This window comes from Petaurus breviceps, unplaced genomic scaffold, assembly GCF_028583685.1.
Source record: "Petaurus breviceps papuanus isolate PSGF00001 unplaced genomic scaffold, PetGlider_PUasm1.0 138, whole genome shotgun sequence".
NCBI classification, from domain to species: domain Eukaryota; kingdom Metazoa; phylum Chordata; class Mammalia; order Diprotodontia; family Petauridae; genus Petaurus; species Petaurus breviceps.
In genome coordinates, this window is record NW_027185694.1 from 17,096,429 (window position 1) to 17,122,744 (window position 26,316).

General features: G+C 40.3%; 1 protein-coding gene across 2 annotated transcripts in view; it reads left to right on the forward strand.

Annotated features, from left to right (window-relative positions):
• PRKCB (protein kinase C beta) overlaps window positions 1–26,316 on the forward strand; it is a 650,680-nt gene that overhangs the window by 492,895 nt on the left and 131,469 nt on the right. For both annotated transcript variants that reach the window (XM_069106305.1, XM_069106297.1), the window contains exons 12-15: window positions 635–697; window positions 9,656–9,794; window positions 18,125–18,205; window positions 19,706–19,813. In XM_069106305.1, the coding sequence (XP_068962406.1) occupies window positions 635–697; window positions 9,656–9,794; window positions 18,125–18,205; window positions 19,706–19,813 (391 nt within the window). The remainder of the gene's footprint in view (window positions 1–634; window positions 698–9,655; window positions 9,795–18,124; window positions 18,206–19,705; window positions 19,814–26,316) is intronic.

Here is a 26,316-nt window from a genome sequence, read left to right on the forward strand (position 1 = left end):
CCCTCTTTCCCTCCCTCTCTCTCCCTCCCTCTCTCCTCTTCCCTCTCCCTCCCCCCTCTCCTCTCTCACTCACTCACTCATAATAGTTACCCACCTGAACCTTCTGGTGCTACAGTAGTCAATAAGTGTTCCATTATCCCAACATCAATGCTAGTCATAGAAACTCTCTTATGCTGATTCTTCCTCTCTATGGTTTCTCTGATCCTTTTCTCCCAGATGAGCCATTGGCCTTTATCTGCTAGATAACAGAGAGAGCTTAGTGGTGGATGTCACCTAGGTTTCTCAGGATTGCTGGTGTCCCTGGTGACACAGTTTGGAATCAGACCTCTGCCTGGGAGATCTGATACTCAAACGGGTTCTTTCAGCCAGCTGGTCCCTCAAAGCCATATGTTTTAAAAGGAACAGATATGTTCTCACACTGTAGTTGGCAGTCATTACTTTGCTTATTATTCTACGCTGTCAGTGCTATTAAAAGTTACCTGTATAAATACATGTTTGCATGCTGTGTGGCTGGCGGGATTTTAGTACCTTGTATCCAGTTAATTGAATTTTGTGTAATGAGATTTAGAAAACCCTCAGCTTTAACATATTTACTCTAACGGGCCTATTCTGTTGATTTCTTTTTGTATTTCAGATTCTATGCCGCAGAAATTGCAATTGGTCTATTCTTCTTACAAAGCAAAGGCATCATTTATCGGTGGGTGAGCACTTTATTCCTTCCCTCCTCCTTTATTCCTTTACTCCTTTCTTTCCTGTCTCTCATGCATTTTTTCCCCCAAAAAAGAATACCTCCAAATTGGAACTTTGGATAAACAGAAATCCTAGAAACCCCTTGAATTTGTAGCTGATTCAACTTGGGACCACACTGGGGTTCTGTCTAGCTCTGGGAGCCTGGTGGCTCTTACTGTGGAGGGGGCAGGGCTAGGCAAGGATGTATTTCATCCTTTGCTCTGTGTTATAGAGCTGGGACCTCACAAATGGAACGCTGATTTTTCCTACCCTTAAATAGTATCTTTCTACAGGGAGAAGAGCAGTTTAGCTGTCATTTGGGTGTGACAGACTTATCATATCCTAACTATTAGTTTAGAAATAAATGTTTTGAATCCTGAAATTCCCTACTTAAAAGCTTCCCATGTTTCCCTTACTGACTGCCAAATAAAATATAAACTCCCTGACGTCCCTTTCACATACTCTACAGTCCAATCCGACTGGATTTGTCTCTTTTCCCAATTCTCATCCTACCCTCTGCTCTCTTTGTACACTGACCTATGTTCCTGGAATGGACACTACTACATCTCTGTCTGTCATAGTCTCTCCCATGCTTCAGAGCCTGACATAATTGCCATCCTCCCCATGAAAATGCCCCTGGCCTCCCAACTGAATGTGATCACTCTCTTCTCTCATTTCCCATCACGCATTGCCCAGAATTCTCCCTTGCCCTTATCACGTTTTCCTTTATACTTTAGTTTATTTGTCTACATGTTCCCATCCTCACCCTTCTCCCTTAGATTTTAAGCTCCTTGAAAGCAGGAACTCTGTCATCATATCCTCAGTAGCTGGAACAAACAATTCAGGAGGTGCTCAACGAATGTCTATTGAGATGTGATATTTTAAAAGTCGTTAGCACAATGCCTGGCACATAGTATGTACTATATGAATGCTTCTTACTCCCCCTTTGAAATTTCAGTTCAAACTTAAGCCTTGGCATTTGGAAGTTTGGATGAGAAGGGAGATCAAACTTGATCCTCTCTTCATGACTCATACATGGCTTATCTGGATTGTCTAGATGTCTAGCTAAGAAGATCACAGAACCTCAAGTTGTTCTTTTATCACAAAGACCCATCTGTATTATTCTCTTCATGCCACACTGACTGCTAAGTTCAATGTGGAGCCTTATTCACAGGGCATGTTGGACACCATTAACTCTCTGGTACAAAGAGCACCACATCCATAGCTTTGATTGTGTTTTATGGAACAACCATCTCTTTGGAATATGGATCCAAGAAGAGATTTTCACTAGTGACTTCTACAGGGAGATTTAGCTTCATGTTTTCTTTCTCTATGAAATAGTGTATTAAGCTGGAGGCTTTCAAGTGCACCTAATAATCTGGTTTTCTCCTCGTAAATGATGTTTTGATGTCTTTCTGTTGATGAGGATAGAGAAGGTACCCGAACTGAGGACTTGTGTCCCACCCTGAGGTGAGACCACTGGTAGACTGAGTCAGGAGCTCCACCTGAATGATCTATGTGGCCAAGGTTAGTGGCTTCACCTGGGTAGAGGTCATCTGCCAGGATAATATTGCAGTTAAGGAGGTAACTGAGAGACCTCAATGGTATTGGAGAAAAAAAAGGTCTCTTATCAGAATCAGTAGACATGGAACAGACATAGGAGATGAGCTTCTGAGTAAAGTATAGGTGAGCAGTGTGTTAGTGATAACCAAGCGGCAAAACAGGAGAAAAAGGTCGAGTAAGAGTTCAATAAACCAGGTGCTCAAACACATTTAGCCAAAAAGATATGTTTCCAGTTCAGTTAACTGAAATTCTTGTCATAAAGTAGGTGATTAATAAATGCTTCTTGATTGAATGAACATACTGGCTAAATTCACCTTAGTTTTTTTTAACTAAATGAACTTCTTCTATGGACAATTCCCAGACACATGTGGGAAATAGCTGCAATTGCTTAATGGCATCACAGTAAATATATTTAGAATAATTATGTTTTAGCATAAACACTACTTGGCAGGGGTGGGGAACCTGTGACCTCAAGGCCACATGTGACCTAGGTTCTCATGGGCAGCCCTTTGACTGAATCTAAACTTAATGGAACAGTTTGGGCCATGGTTGAGGACCTAGAGGACCACATGTGGCCTCTAGGCCACAGGTTCCCCACCACTGACTTAAAATCTATTATACCAATATGAGAGGGCTAGCATTGTGTCCCCCCCTTCTCAGTGACCATACAATGCTAGTCAGATATTTGGGAGCAGATGCTTACTGCTAAAATTTACAGCACACAATTCAACAAACTCTAATAATATAACAATTTATTACCCTTAATTGCCTCCTTCATCACAAAAATATCTCATCCCCCCACTTTTTAAGTTCAAAGTTTTCTGTTATCTACTCAAACCAGATCAAGAGGGAACTTAGAATTCTTCTTCAACTATTAAGACCAGGGGAAGAAAAGGACCTTGTGTCTTCTATAGACCTTAAGCTCCATAAAATCCAAAATGTAGTGGAGACTTCCCCTCCTGGATCACTTGTCATGGCTTGTCATGGCAAAGGGGCTTGTGTAGCTCATTAAAACTTTGAGTTATACCAGACAGGGTTAGCCAACATGAACAGGTCACAGTAGAGAGAGAAGAAAATAGCAAACCACTCTAGTATTTTTGCCAGGAAAATCCCATGGGCAGCATTAAAATGATGAAATATATGACACTGGAAGATGAGCCCCTTAGGACAAAAGGCATCCAACACACTACTGGGGAAGAACAGAGGAAAACTACAAGTACTATGAAGTGACTGAGCAAAAGCCGAAAGGTAGCTCAGTTGTGGATGTCTGGTGATGAAAGGAGAGTCCAATGTTATTAAGATCAATATTGCATAGGAACCTGGAAGATAAAATCTATGAGCCAAGGTAAGCGGGAAGTGGTCAAACAAGTGATGGAAAGATTAAGCAACGGGGGCAGCTAGGTGGTGCAGTGAATGATGCACCGGCCCTGGAGTCAGGAGGACCTGAGTTCAAATCTGGCCTCAGACACTTAACACAAAACTAGCCGTGTGACCTTGGGCAAGTCACCTAACCCCAGTTGCCCTACTTTCCCCCTCCAAAAAACAAACCAAAAAAAAGAAAGATTAAGCATCAACATCTTGGGTGTCAGTGAACTCAAATGGATGGGAATGGTTGGATTTAACTCAGGCGATCATTACATATACATAGTGCACAGAGCACTGGGCCTGGAATCAAGAAGACTCATCATCCTAAGTTCAAATATGGCCTCAGATACTTACTAGCTGTGTAACCCTGGGAAAATCACTTAATCCTGTTTGCCTCCCCCTGTCCCCCACACACACCAAAAAGAAAAATAAAGAGATAACTCACTGGTCATAACAAAGACACTTTTTCTAACTTCCCACAAGGTGACTCTACACATGGACCTCACTAGATAGATGGTCAATATAAAAATCAGATTGATTATATACTTTGAAGCCAAAAGTGGAGAAGCTGTGTACAATCAATTAAAACAAGAACTGGGGCTGACTGCGGCTCAGATCATGAGCTTCCTATTGCAGCATTCATACTTAAATTGGAGGAACTAGGGAAAACCATGACCTAAATAACATCCCTTATAAAGATGAAGTGAAAGTGATGAGTAGATGTAAGGGATTCGATCTGATGGATAGAATACCTGAAGAACTATGAACAGATGTTTGCAATATTGTATAGGAGTCAACAACAAAAAACATATCAAAGAAAAAAGAAGAGCAAGAAAGCAAAATGGCTATTTAAGGAGGCTCTACGAATAAGTGAAGAAAGAAGGGAAAAAAGGAAAGGAGAAAGGGAAAGATGTACCCAACTGAATTCAAAATTCCAGAGAATAGCAAGGAGATATAAGAAGGTTTTTTTTTTAATGAGCAATACAAAGAAATGGAAGGAAATAATAGACTGGGAAAGACAAGAATCTTGTTGAGAAAATTAAAGATATCAAGGTAATGTTTGGTGCAACATTGACATGATAAAAGGCAAAAATGGTAGGGGCTTAACAGAAGTAGAAGAAATTAAAAAGTGGCAACAATATACAGAAGAATTATACAAGAAAGATCTTAACGTTGTTGGTAACCATGATGGTGTGATTATTGATCTTGGAGAATGAAGTCAAGTGGGCTTTACAAAGCATTGCTAATAGTTAGGCATGTGAAGGTGAGAGAATTCCAGCTGAGCTATTTAGAATCCTAAAAGGAGACGCTATTAATGTGTTGCACTCAATATGCCAGCAAATTTGGAAAACTCAATGGTGGTTGTTGGGTTGGAAAAGATCAGTTTACATCCCAGTTCCAAAGAAGGATAATGCCAAGGAATGTTCAAATTACTGAATAATTTGCTCATTTCACACACAAGCAATGTTATACTTAAGATTCTGTATGCTAGGCTTCAGGAATATGTGAATCAAGAATTACCAACTGAGCAGGCTGATTTTCTAACAGGCAGAGGAATTAGAGACCAAATTGCCAACCTTTGCTGGATTATAGAGAAAACAAAGGAGTTCTAAGAAAACATCTGCTTCTGCTTCATTGACTACACTAAAGTTCTTGACTGTATGGATCACAACAAAATGTGGCAAGTCCTCAAAGAGATGAGAGTACCAGATCATCTTACTTGTCTCCTGAGGAACCTATATTTGAACAAAGAAGCAACAGTTAGAATCAAACATGGAACAATTGATTGATTTAAGATTGGAAAAGGAGTATGACAAGACTGTATATTGTCACCTTATTTATTTAAGTTATATGCAGGGTGCATCATAAGAAATGTCAGGCTGGATGAGTTAAAAGCTGGAATTAAAGTTGCTGGGAAAAATGTACGCAATCTCAGGTATGCAGATGGCAGAAAGAGAAGAAGAATTAAGAAGCCTCTTGCTAAAAGTGAAAGAGTAGAGTATAAAAGCTGACTTGAAGCTTAACATAAAAAAAAAACAACCTAAGATCTTGGCGACTGGTCCCATCACTTTCTGGCAAACAGATATAGAAAAAATGGAAGCAGAGTCAGATTTTATATTCTTGGGCTCAAAGATCACTGCAAATTGCAAATGTAACCATGAAATTAAAAGACAATTGCTCTTTGGAAGGAGAGTGATGGCAAATCTGGACAGCATACTAAAAAGCAGAAACATCACCTTGCCAACAAAGGTCTGTATAGTCAAAGCTATAGTTTTTCCAGTGCAATGTATGATTATGAGAGTTGGACTATGATGAAAGCTGAAAACTGCAGAATCATCACTTTTGATGATTGGGGAAGACGTTTAAGAATCCCTTAGACAGCAAGGACAAAACATCAGTCAATGCTTAAATTAATTCAGATTATTACTGGAAGGTCAAATACTGAAGCTAAAGCTTAAATACTTTTACTACATAATGAAAAAATAGGACTCATTAGAAAAGACCCTGATGTTGGGAAATATTGGAGGCAAAAGGAAAAGGGTGTGGCAGATGGATAACTAATATCATGAAAGCAATGAACATGAGCTTGGACAGATTTGGGGAGACAGTGAAGGATAGAAGGACCTGCTGTTATATGTCCATGGGGTCATGAAGTGTCAGATGTGACTGAATGACTCGACAACAACAAAAGTGAACACCTAGTTCCAGACTGGGAATTATACCCCTGACATACTTTTTTTATTTAGCTAAGCAGGAACTAGTGATGAAAAGAATATAGCAGGATTCTTGCTATTTCATTAAGGAAAGAAAGGCAGTTAAACTTTGGGGATTGGGAAGGTAGCAGCTCTGGCTAGTAGCCCAAGAAAATTACTGACTTTTTTTCTATAGTGCTTTAGCCAGCCCATAAAACCTTGGAGAATCAGGGCTTGTCTGCTAATGTTTGACATTATTGTCAAATATTGCCAATGCAAAGTTAATTGGCCTTAGAAGAGGGAGGAATAGAGAGCCAAAAAGTTGGCTCTTTAAGAGCCATTATGTTGGAGCTGTGAGGATACAGGGATTTACTGTTTCTGGTTGGCCTTCCTTCTGTGTCTGAGTTCATTTCCATTGTATTGTATCTTTAGCAAAGTCTTGTGTGCTGCCCATTGCTTTCAGATTGCCCAAAGTCTCAGTCACAGAGAATACTAAGGGGCCTTGATGATGGTGAATCTGTGCCATAAATTCAGTAAAGTCAACTTCATTCTTGGCAATGTTATCTAAGTCTTACCTCCTTCCTTGAAATAGAAAAGCCAGAAAGGATCCAGGGTCACCAATAAGGAACTTAAACCTGTTTCAAAAAGTAGAATAACAACTTCTGAGTCTAGGGTTCTTGCTTTGATACTTTTCTATAACAATAGGCCAGAACTTTGATTTAAATTATTGGTCTGGAAAGTGAGAGGGAAAGGCACTGAGATACTTCAGATTTCATTCTCAAAGTCTGCTAGATATTAGAAGAGGAGTAGGAAAGTAGCAAAGGGAAGGAAAGATAAGTTTAATCGTTGGATGTTGTCACAGAAAGGAAGCCAAGACAACTGAGATGTGGGGCCTGCCAGTAGGAACTCTGGGTACTACTGCAGCACTTAGCACAGTGTCTGGTGCAAAGTAGGCACCTGATACATTTTTATTGACTGACTAGTAGTAACTTTTGCCACTCTGTCAGCCTATCTCCTATGAGACTGTTTACATGCAGAAGATAAAAACAAGCAGAATTATTCTTCCTGGCACAGGGTTAGAGGCTGACCCATTCTACTGTTGCTCATACAGTTGGCTCTCCAAGAAGAAGGGAAGAGAAAGAGGCAGGTAAAACCTCTGTGCATGATGACAGTGTGACTTTAGTGGCTTACTGGTCCTTGGTGGATCAACATCTGGGATATGACTCTGTGTTATCCTGTGTGTTTTGTGTCTTTGTGTGATCTACAAGGATCCCAAGGTCTTGGACACAAGTGAATGCTGAAGTATTGGGGTCATGATAACTCTATATTAGAAGTTCAACCCAGGCCTTATCCTTGGAAACATCTTCTAAGACCTTTCCTTCTCCCTTGGCCATTCCTATGTCAGAGACTATAGGACCCTGGTAGGCAAAGGTTATAGAACCCTCATGCCAGAGATTGGGAATAAGGATTTTAAGCAGAATGAGAAGGCTCTGATTCTCTAGTCACTTGTGTACTCGTTATTCTGAGGCCTTGGGCCTTGATGTGCTGAGCAGCAACCACATGAAGTTGGGATACATGGCATGGCTGCCATCCATCATCTGATTGCAGATTCAATTATATCAAGGCTGGTTAATAATGTGATTCTTACAGCAAGTACCTTGAAGTCAGAGGGTTTTTAGAGTATTTCACAGCCCCAGGTAGGCTTTGCTACTTTTGTATCCATATTGGAGTAAATAGAGGCACAAAGAAAATTCTTCAAGAATCAACATGACTTTCCCATGGTAAATAAAAACATTCAAGTATTACTTTTGATTACAGGGTATAAGTGAACTAATCACCTAGCGATGGCCTTTCTGATTGTATTTCATATCTAAAATTTCCAAATAGTATTACTTTTTCGATTTGGAGTTCCTGGACAGTTTTTAAAAAGTGACAATTAGGCAGAGAGCCTAAGAGTAAGAGAAAATGGAAACCATTTAGGTTTTGATTCTGGTATAATCCTTCTCTTATTAGAAGATATATTAAAGTTGTTATTATGACCTAGATTACAGCGTCATTGCAAAGAAAATGCTTTACAAATCATAAAGGATTACAAAATGGAGTTATTTCAATAATGCAAATGAAGAGAATAAAAATAAAACCAAATATCATGAAATTTAATGGCCCAACTTGGAAGAGATGAGAAAATATATCTTCATCCTTTCATTGGAGTGATGACAAGCTGTGGGACAGGGTACATTATATATATTTGACATGATCACCGTTATTTAAATTTACTTAATTGTTTTTTCTTTATTAAATGGGAAGACATACTTGAGTTTATGGGAAGGGTATACACACAGTACGTCTGTTTGTTTGTTATTATTCAGTTTTTTTTTTCAGTCAGTCCAACTCTTCATGACTCAATTTGGGGTTTTCTTGGCAAAGATGCTGGAGTGGTTTGTCACTTTCTTCTCTAGCTCATTTTACAGTTGAGGAAACTGAGGCCCACAGGGTTAAGTGACTTGCCCAGGACCTGGCATTCCATTTATTACACATATACGTATGTGTATATATAAATATATATATGCACATGCATATGTGTGTATGAATCTGTATATGAGTATGTAGATCTTTTTAAAATAAAATTAAAATAATTTTAAGGGAGCCATGATAGGAATATTATGAAATGAAATGATTGGTTTTCCAAATCATGCCCTAAGTTCTACAGCCATGCTTGTCAGCATTTATATGTGAGAAATTCATTTAGAGTTATCCTCCCTAGGGACAGGACAATTTAGCTTCCTCTATAACAAGAGTAGATTCTAGAGGTTTTCCTCCTTAACATACCAGTCAGAGTACATTGTTGTGCCCAGGAGAGCAGGATAATGAGGTTCAATTTTATCAATATTTGCCTTGGTGTAATGGAAGGAGCATTTGGAGTCAAGGCTCCCGGGTTTGAGTCCCAGCTCTTCCCCTTACCACCTAGATCCTGGACAAATCAATCAGTCTCTCTTGACCTGTTTCCTTAACTCTAAAATAGGATTAGACTGTATGATATCTACTATCACTTCTGTCTCTAATGCTGTGATATGATGACTAAGTTTTTCTTCTTGGCAAAGAATTTTCTTCTGAATATCTTCTTCCCAAATGGAAGCTTTTCTTAAAACTAGTGGGAATTCTCAAAATTCTTTTGAAGACAATATAAAACTAAAAGTATTGATAACATGTCCTTTTCTGTACCAATAAAGGGAATGCTCACACTGATGAAATCATATTTCCACTTAAATATTGAATTCAAGTTCTCTTTTGTATTTCTGTTACAGAGACCTAAAACTAGACAATGTAATGTTGGATTCTGAAGGCCACATCAAGATTGCTGACTTTGGCATGTGCAAGGAGAACATCTGGGATGGGGTGACTACCAAGACATTCTGTGGCACTCCAGACTACATTGCTCCTGAGGTAAGGCTAGTAGCAACAGAAAGGTACCTGACTGAACCATCATCTCCCCCACATTTACTAAGGGCTATGGCTGAGCTGTGCAGGAACACATACCAAGCAAGTTAACCAGAAACAATCCCTAGACTCTATGGACTTTGTGGAAGAAATCCCTTCTCTTGAGTAGAGTTTGTATGTGGGTGTATGATGGTATATCAGTTGTGTATTATTAAAACCTCTGAACTTTCCCTAATGTAGGAGAGGGATACCTGTAATTCCTTAGGGTAGGAGGGAAACATCAGTCATTCTGGAAAAGTGGGTGAAGACTTGCTAATAAAGGATTCCATAAGCCCTTGAAACATGTGGAAAGAGTTAGTCATGGCGGTAGGGTCCTAGAATAAAGGACAGTTGCTCAGTTACATGGTGGTTTGAGCATTGGCCTTGTGATCAGAGATTCTGACTTCAAATACTGCCTTGCATTCTTACTACCTCTGTGATTCTGGACAAGTCAGTTAACTTCTTTCAGCCTCAATTTCTTTCTCTGTAAAAATGGGGATGGTAATAGAATAAGAAAAGAAAATAGTAATAATAGCTTTATCTCTCAGGGTTCTTATTGGATCAAATATGATAACATGTAAAGCACTTTGCAAGCCTTTAAATGTTATATCACATTCAGTTACTATCATCATCATCCTATCATTATTATTATTCGGGATTTAGTTCAGACAGTAGTCAGACAGAGGCGTTGATCCTCAGGCAAGGTAGCGACTTGCCACATGGACTCAGGACCTCCTTCTAGAGAACTAGAGCTAGCCAAGTCAAGTGATTTCATGGCCACACACAGAAAGAAAATAAAGCTATGGTGGGTGCTCTGTAACTTTGTTTTGTACTTCTACCTGCTTTCTCTTCATTGCTAGCCTTTTGAAACTTACTTTTCTTCCTGTAGTTGCAAGGGAAAGCAGCAGAGGGTTACCAAGTGGACATTGCATGCTCTGGTAGTCACAGTAGAGAGAGTACTGGGGGGCACCTACTAGTACAAGCTTAATAGCAGCTTGTATTTTTATAGCGCTTTATCATATACAGCGCAATTTGAATACATGATCCACTTGATCTTCGTAACAACCCTGTGAGATTGGTAGAGGATGTATTTTTATAATCATTTTACAAAAAAGGAAACTGAAGCCCAGATAGGTAAGAATATTTGCCCAAAGAAACTCAGCCTAGTAAATGGCAAAAGCAGGTCTCAAACCCCGATCTTCTAATTCCAAATTCATTGGTCTTTCCATGGTTTCTTCCTAATCTTCCGGACTTGCAATATGAAACCTTTAGGCCCTAAGAGCAGGTAGCCTCATAAGTTAGTTTAGCAGAGATACAAGAGCCTGTGTCCAACATACATCAAAGTTTGAAAAAGTAGCGATTTAAGCAAAACTTGAAATTATGATCCAAGCATCAGTAAGGTCCTTTTTCAAGCTGCTGCTGTCCATGGCCATCTGATGCCTCATAATTATGAAATTGGAATGTGTGGGATGAGCTAGTGAAACTTGACTGGGTGGCAATATGGTTTGTGGGCTGATAGGTATGTTGGACCTGCATCTGAATCTTCCATAAGAATCCCGATATTTTCTTCCTAAGATTTAAATGAGCCAAAATGGCTGTAGCACATTTTGCCTAGGATGTGGTGAACTATAAGCAAGTTTTCCTAGTAACTCATCCAATAGTAATTTGGTCCATTGATAGCTTTCTTTAGGGAAACAACCATTGATACTTAGGAAAGGACTAGAATACAAGTACTTCTTCTGAGTGTATGTATGTTAGGAAAAAGGCATAGCAGGGAAAGAGAATAGGAAGGTAAGGAGAATTAAATGGCTTTTGTAGACTAAAGGGAAGGACATTGGCTAAATTCTGAAAATTGGCATTGCATATCCTAGATTGTAATTGAAGAGAGAAATCTTGCTTTTCTGATTGCCATTCCATTGACTTTTAGGGATAGTCTTGGTGTTATCATACTTAATTTAAACAACCAATGTCAAATAGAACATATCTCATCATAGATTCATATACTCTGATTCTTAGAATCAGAAAAACTTAAAATATTGAAATCCTAGAGTCTTAGTGTTGGAAGGGACCTTAGAGATCATCTAACCCAACCACTGAATCAATGCTGGACTCCTCTCTATACATTATTCTACGTTTTTTTTTAAACTTAATGCCAATTGACAAAATCCCACAAAGATTTAATACTGCCATGCACATGAGAACATATACCATGAGCAAAACTTTTTTGGTCACATATAACAGTGTTTGTCCAAATTTCTACAACTTTTTATTGACATTTCTCACAAACATGGAGTCGTTACATTATAAAACATAATCATTTCAACTCCTTAAATTTTACCTCTCCTGCTGAAATTGCAGCACCTGAAGATGAAAAGATCCTTAGGACACAAATTTCCTTTTTTGGAGGTGTTGAATTAGTCATCACAATTCTAAACTCAGTTGTGATTTATGGTACTTGGGAATGTATTTGACATCCTATTAGTTAAGATGATGTATTTTATTCACTCTGGCCACTGTCTGGATTAAGATTGATAGCCTGTTGGCATTTGGCCATGAAGCTATGAAAGATTAATGCTCCTCTAAAATAGCCCAAACTCTTGGGTCTGCAGGTCATGGTAGGACTGCACTAGTTATAGATAAAAAGGTAGCTTCATAGCAGGAGGGAGAGTACTCATTTTTTCTTAAAATGCAAAGTTGTCAAGCGGGGTCATGGACTAGGACCATCATTGTTTATTCCTAGGCCCAGAAGAGGTCTAGAGCTTCTGGAACTTGCCCCAGAAATGGAGGAAGTAGACAATCAAGTTTGCAAATTAATGTCACAAAGTCCTTCTGTACCCTGATTAATTCCCTAAGTGTAAAGGGAAAAGGATGATCAGAAGACTTAAGTTTCCCTTACAGCTCTACCATTAGCTATGTGACCTTGAACTGTGGTTTCCTTATCTACACAATGAGGGGGTTGGTCTATATCAGGGGTTTTTTACTTTTTTGTGTCATGGATCCCTTTGACAGTCTGATGAAGACTGTGGACCCCTTTTCAGAATGTTTTTAAATGTATGAAACAAAATTTCAAAATAATTGATTTGAATTCTATATGTAATGTGCACATGTTTCAAAATAATTTATGTCCTTTGTAATTCTATGCATTTTGTTTTATTTTGTTTTGAGTTTATTTTGGAGCAGATAAATGGCACAGTGGTTAGAACTTTGGCACTGGACTTAAGAAGACTCATCTTCATGAGTTCAAATCCAACCTCAGATATTTACTGGTTGTGTGACCTGGGCAAGTCACTTATCCCTTTTTACCTCAGTTTTCTCATCTGCAAAATGAGCTAGGAAAGGAAATGGTAAATCTCTCCAGTGTCTTTGCCAAGAAAATCCCAAATGGGGTGACAAAGAAACAATGGAAAAAAGTGACCGAACAACTCCAACAGTATATCTTTTTCTCATGCAAATTAATAGACACTCTGAAATCTATCTACAGACCACTGGTTAAGAGCCCCTTCTGTGCTTTGCACAGATTATTGTATTTGTTCCTCATAACAACAATGTAAAAGTAGGCTATTCAAGTGTCCCCATTTCATGTGTGAGAAAAATTGAGCCTCAGAGCACTTGATCAATCTTATTCCAAGTTCGTGTAGCTACTGTGATCTCTGAAATGCCTTCTAGCCCTAACATTCTATGTTCTAAGGTCCTTTCCAGCTCAAGTATACCATGTCCCAAGCTCCAAGGTCTGTTTTTGCTGATAGTCTATCCTTTGCAGCTCCAGCATTCTCTGTTCTAAGATTCCTTCCAGCTCTCAGATTCTGTGACTGTGAACTTTAAAAAGCTGAGATTTTTCCCCCCACACATTACCCTATCTTTTATAGTTATGAATTTTTCAGCTCCTGAGTCTTCTTTTTCCATCTCAAGTGATGGCCCACTAAAAAAGCCCTTCAAAATGGTAGCCAGAGAGATTGCCAGAGTTCATGCTAGCAAAGCTTTTATTTTAATCCTTTGAAGAGGTAGTACAGCTTTATAGTGGATGGTTGGTGGGGGTTATAAGCCCAGTAGGCACAGCATGACCATTGTGCACTAGCTAGCATACCTTATAGTCAAGACCTAGCTTTAACCCTCTTTCTGCCTAAACTTTTCATTTCAGTTTTGGAAACTATTTTCTTCCCAATTACCCAACTCCAACTTTTTTAATAGAAGTCAAAGGAAAAATAGCCATCATTTTCCCAAAATACCACAAAATTATACACAGTATGTCAGTAATGCACCTATTTTCTAAATTGGGGGATACACATACTAACATCTCCCCATATCCATTAAATTCAAAGGATTCCCTCCTAAACACCGATTCCCATAAAAATCAAGCCAAAAGGGATTAGGCTGGCTAAGTGCAGGCAACATTGTCAAGTCAGGAAGTTCGCATTCAGTGCCCAGTGCTTGACGTCATAGGATCAAAAATCAAAAGCAGAAGTACATCCAACTTGGACTGATGGCTAGTTATCAAATATGATCCCTGATTTCTTGATTTTGTGCTTTGCTCACCCCATTCCATATGTAAGGAATACCCTGCTTGCCCCCATCTCAGACTGTCTGTTGACATATCTTCCAAGTCCCAGCTCAGATTCTATCTCTTTCTTAAAACCATTAATCCTTAACCCTTTCATCAAACAGTGATGTCTGCCTCATTTATTCTCCTCTTCTACTCTTGTAGAGTATCTAAATGGTGAAGTGGACAGAGCTCCAGACCTGGCATCAGGAGGAACCGAGTTCAGACACATCTCTGGACACTAGTTCTGTGACCCTGAGCAAGTCACTTGGCACTTTTTGCCTCATTTTCCTCATCTGTATAATGAGCTGGAGAAGGAAATGGCAAACCACTCCAGTGTCTCTGCCAAGAAAACCCCTAATGGGTTCACAAAGAGTCAGACATGACTGACACAACTCAACGACAATCTGCCTTTATGTTCTTCTCTGTCTTTTACTTGCATAATCATATATCTCTCACCAGACTGTAAGCACCTTGAGGGCAAGGAGTATACCTTACTTATCCCTTCTCTTCCCCAGAACCAAGAAGTGCTTAAAAATAAGATAATAATATAAAATGCTGGCTAAATATGAAACACTTTATAAAACATCATCATTATCATAGCGCGCATTTATATCAGGCTTTTAAGGTGTGCAAAGCACTTTACAAATATCTCTTTTGATCCTCACAACAACCCTGGGAGATAGAAGCTATTATTACCTCTATTTTGTTGTTATTGTTGAGTCGATTAGTCATGTCCAACTCTTTGTGAGCCCATTTGGAGTTTTCTTGGCAAAATTACTGGAGTGGTTTATTATTTCTTTCTCTATCTCATTTTATAGATGAGAGAACTGAGGCAAACAGGGGTAAGTGACTTGTCCAGGGTCACACAGCTGGTAGGTATCTGGCGAGTTTTGAACTCATGGAGCTAGGTCTTTTGGACTCCAAGCCCAGCACCCTATCCACTGTGCCACTGAGCTGCCCCCTAAAGTACTCTATAAACACTAATTTATTGTTATTTTTGAATATGTTGCTGCCAGGGTAAAAATTCGCTAGTAATGACATGGTCAAGTGGACTGGAATCCTGAAGCACTATATGTAAGGGACAATATAACATAGAATAAGGTAATCAATTTACCGAAATAAGAAAGTACAATAAAAGTAATTGTGGGTAAAAATTCCTCCTCCTCAAAAAAATGTTAACGGTACAAATATGCTCTATACAAGCTTCCCAGAATGGTAGAAGGTTTCGTTGTTTTTTAAACCTAATTTATAGATGGCATGGAGCTGGGAAGGATAGTTTATAGGATCATAGGATTGTAAATTCAGAGCTTTAAGGAGGCTCAGAGGTCATTGATAGGTTGGATGACAGAATAAAGATTCAAATTTCTCTCAACAGCCTGGAATGCTAGGGGGGAAATGACTTGTAACAAGAATAACATTCTCTTTCGAGGATATAAAATTCTGCATTTAGAATTCTAAAAATAAATTATGTAAGCATAGGACAGGGGAACTTATCCTCTGATAAATGGCTCAAGAGAAATGGCATATGTTAAGGTTAGAGAACTGAAGACTTGGGTGGAATATGATTGTTGTTATTCAGACACATCTGACTCTTTGTGACCCTGTTTGGGGTTTTCTTGGCAAAGATACTGTAGTGGTTTGTCATTTCCTTCTGTAGCTCATTTTATAGATGTGGAAACTGAGACAAACCGGGTTAAGTGACTTGTCAGGGGTCACACAGCGAGTAAGTGTCTGAGGCTGGATTTGAACTCAGGAAGTCTTCCCATCTCCAGGTAAAACACTCCATCCACCACGCCACATAGCCAAGTTTACATATCTAAAGACTTCATATGGATAGAGAAAATTTACTTTGTGTTATTGCAGAAGGACATCTTCATTAAAAATAAAGAATATTATGAGCTACCTTCCTTTTAAAGACAACTTTTAAAAATTTATCATTTTTTTAGTTTTTGTTTTTGGAGGGAGGCAATGCAATTGGGGTTAAGTGACTTGTCTAAGGTCACACAACTAGTAAGTGCGTCAAGTGTCTGAGGTCAGATTTTGAACTCAGGTCCTCCTGACTCCAGGGCTGGTGCTCTATTCATTGTGCCATCCCAGTGAAATGAGTTGCCTTACAAAATACTGAGCTTCCTATCAATGGAAGTATTCACCCAAAGACTAACTTACTATAATTGATGTTGAAGACAGGATTGTTTTTCCTAGGAGGTTAGACTTAATGACTTTTAGAGTCCCTTCCCATAATAAGATTCTATGATTACAACTCTTCCATATAGACATAAGAATTTAATTCAATTTCACAAGCATTTATTAAGTATCTAACAGTTAGGTGGCACCATAGTGTACAGAGTGTTGGGCCTGGAGTCTCATCTCCTTGAGTTCAAAACTGACCTTAGGCACTTATAAACCGTGTGACCCTGAGCAAGTCACTTAACCCTATTTGCCTCAGTTTCCTCATACATAAAATGAGCTGGAGAAGAAAATGGCAAACCATTCTGGTATCTTTGCCAAGAAAACCTCAAATGGGATCATGAAGAGTCAGACATGACTGAGAAACAACTGAACAATCACAAGTGCCGGGCTGATAAATCTGTATTGTATGGAGCAGTAGGGAGCCACGGAAGAGTTTGGAGTTGATCGCATGATCAGATCTCTGTTTTAGTAATATTATTTATTGACTCTGTTTGTAGGATTGTTTTTTTTTTCTCCTGTCCCTTTAAAGTTGCATTTCCTTCTAAGGTTATGATTTATATAACTCTACTTCCTCCTCCATAACAAGAATATGCCATACCTAATACAGTCAGATGAGAGAAGAGCTTTGGCAAGTACTTTTCCCCCTGTCAACAGTTCAGTTCAATTCAAATCCATTCAGCTGATTTAATTCACTTCAGTAAATGTTTAAGGTGCTCTCTTTGGACAGGCATTATGCACACTGGGCATTTGGGGAATAAGACAAAAAAATTACATAGTCTCTATCCCCTTGTAGTTTGATAGAGGAAATAAGAACCTGTACAAATTTTATTGGGTTCAGACCTGGGATTTCATGGGAGGCTCCCTCTACCAATGCAAATCAGAAATTCTTTTGGGGATTTAATAGTCTTCTGGTCTTGCCAGAGGGCCTGATGCTAGAGAAGGATACAGTCAATACACAGTATGTGTAGTAGGAGTACTTGAACTCGTGGCTTCAAGGCTCTGAAGCAAGCTTTCTATCCACGACAGCATACTGTCTCTCACAAATTGCCGCATACAAATTACCCTGATCCTTTTAGAGTATGATCAAGACATAAGAGGAAAATTTTATAAATGAAAAAATATATAAAAAAATACTTGGAGGGATTTGAAGATGATCAGATTATTTCTAACATGGAGAATTAGGGAAGGTTTCATGGCATCTGAAGTTGGTTTTGAGGGGAGGGAAGACTTTAAGCAGATAGAATCGGGGGTCTGTGAGGGAGGTGGGAGAGAACAGGGCAAGATTGCGGTCTAAGGGGCTTTGTCAGGTGTCCAAATTTCCTACCTTCACTTGAGTTTAAGGAAGAGGAAAAGACTTAACAAACTAATGTTCTTCTCTCCTAACTGCCAACCCAGTCTTGGTGTGGGGCTTTGTGAAAGGGACTGGGTATCTTTAAAGATGTGCACGAGTTAAATATGGCATATGTACTGGGTCCAGGTCTTTATCATTAATGGACTTAGCTTGTGGTATTGCCCAGAGAGACAGAAATCTGCTTATAATCCTGATGGCACATTTTGTGTTTTCCAGATAATTGCCTATCAGCCTTATGGGAAGTCGGTAGATTGGTGGGCATTTGGAGTGCTGCTGTATGAAATGTTGGCTGGCCAGGTAATTGAATTTTAAGTGACTCACACAGGACTTCTTTCCTCTCAGTCTGTATATTTCACCAATAGTCCATGTGCTAATAGACATCCAATCAGGGGTTGTTTATACCATGCAAAAGTCAGGGAATTGACCCAGTGGGCAGCTAAGCTCAAAACATCTACCCTTGGATCACAGCTGTCCTGCCATCCTCTTCCTCCCTGGCCACATATCCCAGTCTACTCTCTCTGCCTGCTTAGAACTGAGAGGGTGATCCAAGGAGGGGAAAATGCGTTACTTAGGATGAGCCAATATCCCAGATAAAGAGCAGTTATATGGAGGGAGATGCATTCAGTCCAACCCTAGGCTTGAGGCTTGCTGGACTTAGCCAATTTCTTAGGGATTTTGACTCCCTCTTAGAACTGACTCAGGGGACCTCACATTGAGTCCCATAGCTTTCTCCTTTACTACTTTTGTAAATAGTAACCTGACCTCTAACCCTCAATTTAAGTCTGCTGTTTTAAAGTTTCTGAGCCAGCTTGGCTTCCCAAGTTCTGAAATTTACCTCCCTTCTTCCTTTATTACCTTCCCCCTTTATGTTGCTGATGCCACCTTAACTGGACACCCAGTCTCTCCTTGTCTACTACACCTTCCAGACCTCAGGATTGGATTTGCTAGGATTTATTATATTATTATCCTTATCTTATAATTTATCACATATCCTTGTCATATTATATTGGATCTAGGACTTATAATTCAAAACAAATAAGCCAAAGGAAAGTTATTAGAATAATGTACAAAAATTCCATCCTGGATGGTGCCTAAACTCTCTAAGTTACTTTATGTATTCCTCTGGAATCCTATAGGAATGCATTTAGTACCTTTCATAGCCCTTACCAGAGAATAGATTTCTCTAAAAAGAAATCAATTGATATATTTTGTTTTTATATTACTACTTTCATTTCCCTCCAGTATCTAATGTCTTTCTCCCCTCCAACATCCAGTAAACTACCTCTCATAGCAAAGAAGGGGGAAAAGACAGTGCAAACCTCTGCACTCATGGTCTTCCACCTCTACAGAGCAGGGAGTGAGGTGCATTTTCTCATTATATTCTTTGGAACCAAATTTGGTCATTACAAAGATGGTAGAGAATGTCATTTTTTTTTGACCCAGAATATTCTCCCTCCCTCTCATCTCTCCTTCACAAACTTGGGATTTTCCTACCTGGTTCTTCTGAATCTGGTTCATTCGCCCATCCTACAGAACTGGGTAAACTATACCAACCATGATTCCTCTAGCAGGCATTTGTTGTTCCACTCACCTTCCTCTTTACTCACTCATTATCTAACTTTCCTTCCCCCAGCCAAGGGAAAATCAAGATACTTGAAAGGGGTACAGTCAAAATGCCATCCACCTTAAAACTGGAAGAATTCCGTCTGCCATACTGGTCACCCCCAGAATTCTCAAAAGGACATCTCTTTCCTTACTAATTCTTTGTCCCTGCTTTTCTTGTCCTCTGTACAACAGGCTCCTTTTGAAGGAGAAGATGAAGATGAGCTTTTCCAGTCTATCATGGAACACAACGTGGCCTACCCCAAGTCCATGTCAAAGGAAGCTGTGGCCATCTGCAAAGGGGTAAGGACATGTTTGAATCTGGAGCAGCTATGTCTGTATTTGAGGGATGGGGAAAATGGAGGGAACAGAGTTGCTGCTATATCACATGCGTGATACTGTGTAAAGAACACTGAATTTGGAGTCAAAGGATCTGAGTTCAAATTCTGGCTATGCTACTTGCTACTTGTGTGACCTGAGTCAAGTCTTTAACCTCTGTGAGCCCCAGTTTTTCTCCAGTAAAAGGAGAGTGTTAGATTATATGGCCTTTCTGGTTACTTCCACTTCTAAAATATATAATCCTTCCCATAAAAAGTCCTTGCAGTTTGAGACAAGTTCTGGTTTATAAATGAGCCATTTTTAATTATCAGCTAGTAGAGACTCTGGGCTGGCACACCATACTCTGTGATCTTTGAGTTCCTAGAGGTGTGAAGTGGATTGAACCAGCTCTCTGAGTTCTCCTTGGGATTTAAGTGGTTCCAGAAAGTCTATGAGGATTCTAAGCTAAGGAGAAGGCATTTGGTGTTGTCCCCTTCAGATTCCTCTTATAGGTTAGAATACTTGCTGGGAGTAAGGGATAAAGATATGAGAATTGGCCCCTTTCCATAGGAAGCCCTAGACTGGACAAAAAAGATCCCACGCAGTGCTCTTCTCCCCCTCCCCCCCCCCATCCATCCCCCATGGCTCAAGATAACATGGTACCCAGGCAGTATAGAGCAAAAATGTGGCCAAGATTTCCCACCAAACTCTTGCCTTAGAATCCTAGGGGAAAGTTAGGCATTTGCCAGCACAACTCCCAGATCATCAGTACTGGTCCCAGGACTGTTTGTCAAGTCTGTAGCACAGTGTCTAGCATTCACTCAAGACCCTTTCTGACAAGGGCTATATAGAAGAAAAGTCTGCTACCTTAAGGTCTCTCCCTAGAATCGAAATCCAGGGTCATGGGCAATACATTATTGTTATTTGGGCATCCCTGGGGAGCATACTGTTCAGGGCTAGGCAGGTGGCTCACAGAGTATCCTAGAAGATGCTCCTTCCCATTTAAACCCTAATGTATAGGAAGGTCCAACCACAAGACAGTGAATGACACAATTCTGTTAACTATTACCTGTGTGGTTTGCTTTTTTTTTACTTCTCTTGGTCTCAGTTTCCTCATCTATAAAATTAGGCTATTGAACTGGATGACTTCTGAGTTACTTTCCAGATCTCAATGCTATAATTTTGTGTTTTTGTGAGCCACAGACACAACACACCAAGAATACACACACGTAGATGTGCATACAACCACACACACATATACACACACATTCACATCAGTTTCTATTGCAGCATTTTACACCTGGGGACCATAGACCCCCAAGGGATTTGTGTATAAACTTCGGGGGGTCTGTAAACTTAGATGGAAAAAATTACATCTTTATTTGAATGCATTGGTTTCCTTTGTAATCCAATGGATTTTATTTTATGTATTTAAGAACATTATTCTAAAATGGGTCCATATCCTTCATTGGAATGTCAGAGGGTTACATGACATAAATAAGCTTAAGAATCTGTCCTAGAGGGAGTTTCTAGAGAGAAGGATTATAAAAAAGCACATAAAAGCAGATAAAAGGAATAAAGTTCAGTTCACCAAGCACCATTAATTATGATGTCCAGCCGCACTTAAAAGTCTCACCTGGCTCCTTCCTGTTCTCACTCTGACTTCACAATCACTCTGAAAGCTACAGAATTGTATCAGCCTTGAAATGTTATTCTCTCTTGCTCCCTTCCCTTTGATACCCTGGTTACCACAGCCCTGGGTGGAAATTTGGGTTCAGAATCGACCCACTTGTTCCCCATAGCCCCAGAATAGGGGAAAGAATCAAGGGCCATTTCCTACATGCATTCCCATCTGTACCCTTCTGTGCCCACATTCCAAGATTATCTTTCCTGTTATGCTAATATTTATTGACCTGACCTAATGAGCCTCTGCAGGACAACAGAAATCCAAGCTGATCTGTAATTAACCAAGTTTTAAGGCTCAGGGGGGCAGAGCCAAGATGGCAGAGTAGAAGCACGACCATTCCGCAGCTCCGGCTTCCACCCTCCCCAATCCATGTAAAAAGGGGACTCTAAACAAACTTTGGAGCTGCAGAACCCACAAAATGACACAGAGAAGCTAACCTCCCGCTGAGAACAGCGCGGCAGGCCGGCAGGCATCGGCCAGCGCAGCACTCTGGGAGCCGAGCCCAGCCCCACGCCGAGGCTTTAGCCCCAGGGCAGGCCTGACCAGCCGCCTGCCAGAGGGACTCCAGATCAGCAGCAGCTGTGGCCATTTCCAGATTTATCAACACATAGATGCAAAGGACAAGGTGAGAGGCCAGTGCAGTCTGGACTTTAGGACCCAGTAAGTGGGAGTGTGTTGCCTTTACCCCCGGGGCGAGAAACTGCTGAGATGCCAGCACAGCCTGCCAGCGCCATGTGGCGACTTCAGCTCCTGGCCTGCAGAGTGTAGGGGGACCAAGCACCAGTCTGAGGGGTAATCGCTCTTGCTTTAACCTGCTTGGATCTGGATTGCAGTCTAGGGTGCAGGTCCTGGGGTGTGTGTCCAGCTTGCCAGAGCATGTGGAGACCTCAGAGAGGGCACCCATCTAATACCTCCAGCAGCTGAGAAAACCCCAGCGTTTGGGACGAAAACTCCCCTGTCTGGTGGCAGAGTCCTACTGTGGCAAAAAGCCCAAAAGTCAAATCATTGAGTGGCAAAATGAGCAGGCAAAGGAAACAAAGCAGACAGAAGATTCCAACATTACACTCCTATTTTGGGGATAAGAAGGAGCAAGGCATGGAACAGGAGGAAATCAGTGAAGTCAGAACTCCTGCACCAAAAGCTTCAAAGGAAAATACAAGCTGGTTACAGGCCATAGAGGACCTTAAGAAGCAGATAAGAGAATGGAGGAAAAATTGGGAAGAGAAATGAGAACAATGCAAGAAAATTATGAAATGAGAGTCAACAGCCTGACTGAAGAAAATAATACCTTAAAAAACAGACTGACTCAAATGGCAAAGGAGGCTCAAAAAGGCAATGAGGAGAAGAATGCCTTAAAAAGTCGAATTTGCCAGATGGAAAAAGAATCTCAAAAGCTCACTGAGGAGAATCATTGCTTCAGAATTAGATTGGAGCAAATGGAAGCTAATGACTTTATGAGAAATCAAGATGCTGTTAAACAGATCCAAACAAATGAAAGAATAGAAGGCAATGTGAAATATCTCATGGGAAAAACCACTGACCTGGAAAATAGATCCAGGAGAGATAATTTAAAAATTATTGGACTGCCTGAGAGCCATGACCAAAGTAAGAGCCTGGAAAGCATCCTCCAGGAAGTTCTCAAAGAAAACTGCCCTGATGTTTTAGAACGAGAGGGCAAACTAGAGGTTGAAAGAATCCACCAATCACCTCCTGAAAAAGATCCCAAAAAGAAAACTCCTAGGAATATTATAGCCAGGTTCCAGAATTCCCAGATTAAGGAGCTAATATTACAAGCAGCCAGGAAGAAACAATTTGAATATTGTGGAAACACAATCAGGATAACCCAGGATCTGGCAGCTTCTACACTGAAGGATCAAAGGGCCTGGAATGTGATATTCCGGAGGTCAAGGGAGCTGGGATTAAAACCAAGAGTCACCTACCCAGCAAAACTGAGTATCATGTTTCAGAGGAAAATATGGTCATTCAGTGGAATACAGGACTTTCAAGCATTCTTGCTGAAAAAACCAGAGTTGAATAGAAAATTTGACATTCAGATACAAGAAGCAAGAGAAGCATGAGAAGGTAAACAGGGAAAAGAAATCATAAGGAACTTATCAAAGTTAAACTATTTTTTTTAAAGCTATTGGGGTTGAGTGGCTTGCTCAGGGTTGCATGGCTAGTTGTTGTTTTTGGGTGTGGTGCTGAGTGTCTGGGCCTGGATTTGATCTGGGTCGTCCTGGCACTGGGGCCGGTGCTCTTGCTCTCTGAGCCACCTGGCCAAAGTTGAACTATTAACATTCCTACATGGAAAAACAATAATTGTAACTTATGAAACTTTTCTCAGTAGTTGAAGGGATTAGAAATATATATACATATATATATATGTCTATATGAGGATATGCGGGCATATGAATACATATGTGAATGTGTGTATATACGTTTACAGGTATACATAGATAGAGGGCACGGGACCAATTTAACAGGAAGGGATGATACTTAAAAGGTGAAATTAAGAGGTGAGAGGAATATAATGAGAGGAGATGTTGAGAGACAGAGTGGGGCAAACTATCTCATACAGAAGAGGCAAGGGAAAATGGTTACAATGGAGGGGAAGAATAGGAAGGCAAAAGGGAATGAGTCAACCTTATTCCTATTGAATCTGGCTTGAGGAGGGAGGGAAATATACACTAAATAGGGGATCTCACCCTCCAGGAGAATAGGGGGGAAGGGGATGTGAGGGGGGATGATGGAAGGGAGGGCAGGCTGAGGGGGAGGGAAGTTGGAAGCACCCACTTGTGAAAAGGGACAGGATCAAAGTAGAGAATAGAACAAGTGGGAGGTGGGATAGGAGGGAGGGAAATATAGTAAGTCTTTTACAATATATCTACTATGTTACTGTTTTGCATTAGCCGCACATATACAACCTATACTGAACTGCTTGTCTCCCCAGTGGGGGTGGGTGGCAGGGGGGGAAGGGAATGAATCTGGAATTGAAAGTTTTAAAATCAAATATTCAAATATATATATATATATATGTGTGTGTGTGTGTATGTATACTATTATTAATACCATCTTACATGTTATTAAGAAAAAAAAAGATATACAGGCACTGAGGCATAGAGATCCACTGGAAAAGTTGAAACGGGTATGGGAGAAAATATGGGAGAGAGCAGATTGGAGGTGGGGATATCATGTGGGACTGCTGTTTTGGGGGGATGTGTGGGGGAAAAACGGGGAGAAAATTTGTAACTCAAAATCTGACGGAAACGAATGATGTAAATCAGAAGTTAATAAAGCATTTAAAAAAATAAAAAGAAAAAAAATTAACCATGTTTTATCCAGAGTGCATCCTGATGTATGTCCTCTGCACATAGTAGGCACTTTATAATAAGTGAATTGAGTTGAAGCTCATCCCCATTAACTCTTTATTTTCCCCAGAACTGTTTACATAGTTTAATCTTTTTTCCCTGTTCCCTCTCCCACCCCATGACTACTTCTAACATCCCATAATGAGTTTTGTGTTGATACAGCACCAGATGTCCCTTCTCCAGTTCTCCTGGGCCTTTGGTTTGATGTTACTTTTTTTTCTGAATGGAGCCAGCTTGATCTGGCTGGCACTAGCCCCTTTGTCCATGTCCTCAGGGTGACCTGCTTAGACTCTCTCAAGGAGTTTATAACAAATGAAGATCTCTTTTCAAGTGTTTTTTTTTCACCCAGCTTCTTTTATGCCAATGCCTGTGGTGAGTTGGCTTAGTGTAGGAAAGAGAAGAGATCCCCTCAGAGCTCTGCCAGCCCAGCTCTAGCAGAGGGATGACCATTTGTTGTTGTGGGGTTATAGAACTTAGACCTGGGAGAAATCTTAGAGATTACCTAGTCCAACATCCCCTTCTTCCATCTTATTATGAGAAAACTGAGGCCCAGAAAGCTTAAGCTGCCTCACATGACCTGGAAGTAAGCATTGCCTAGATTTGAACCCACATTGTTGTTGTTCTGTCATTTTTCAGTCATGTCTGACTTTGTGACCCCATTTGGGGTTTTCTTGGAAGACATACTGAAGTAGTTTGCCTTTCCTTGTCCAGTTCATTTTACAGATGAAGAAACTGAGGCAGAGTAAGTGACTTTCCCAGGGTCACACACCAAGAAAGGGTCTGAGGTCAGATTGGAACTCAGAGGATGAGTCTTCTTGACTCTAGGCCCAGTATTCCATCCAGCTTCCCAGTTATGGCTTAGGGGCACAGCAGTCTTATAATTCATGAAAAAGGGCCAATGGGATCGTCCCAAGCCTAGTAGTCTGGGAACCTTCCTTCAGTGTCTGAGGTCAGATTTAAACTCAGATCTTCCTAAATCCAGGTCCAGTACTCTATCACTGCACTGTTCAGTTGCCTGCATTCTCTACCTTCAGATCTTTCCAGTACTTCATCTTAAAGATCTATGTACTAAAGTAACCAGATGAGTTGAATATAACAAATGCTTCTGCTATAATTAACTCTTAGTGTAAACCAAGGTGAACAGGGAGGAAGAAAAATGATCCTTGAGGTTTCTACAGGGAAGTTCCATACACCTCTTTCCCAGTGGGTCTGGAAAACATGGTACTAAGGCAATGTGGAGCCATCGGGTGGTCAAGTTCCTCCACCAAAGTTCTGGAGTCAGAATCCTAGGGATAAAGTCAAACATTCAGCCACACATACTGAACATCCCCTCAGGGCACAGAGTGTGATTAAAGGAGAGGGGGCCTTCTAAAAGGAATAGAAAGTACAATCCCTGCTCTGGGTCCAGATAACACCAGGTAGAATGCAGGGAT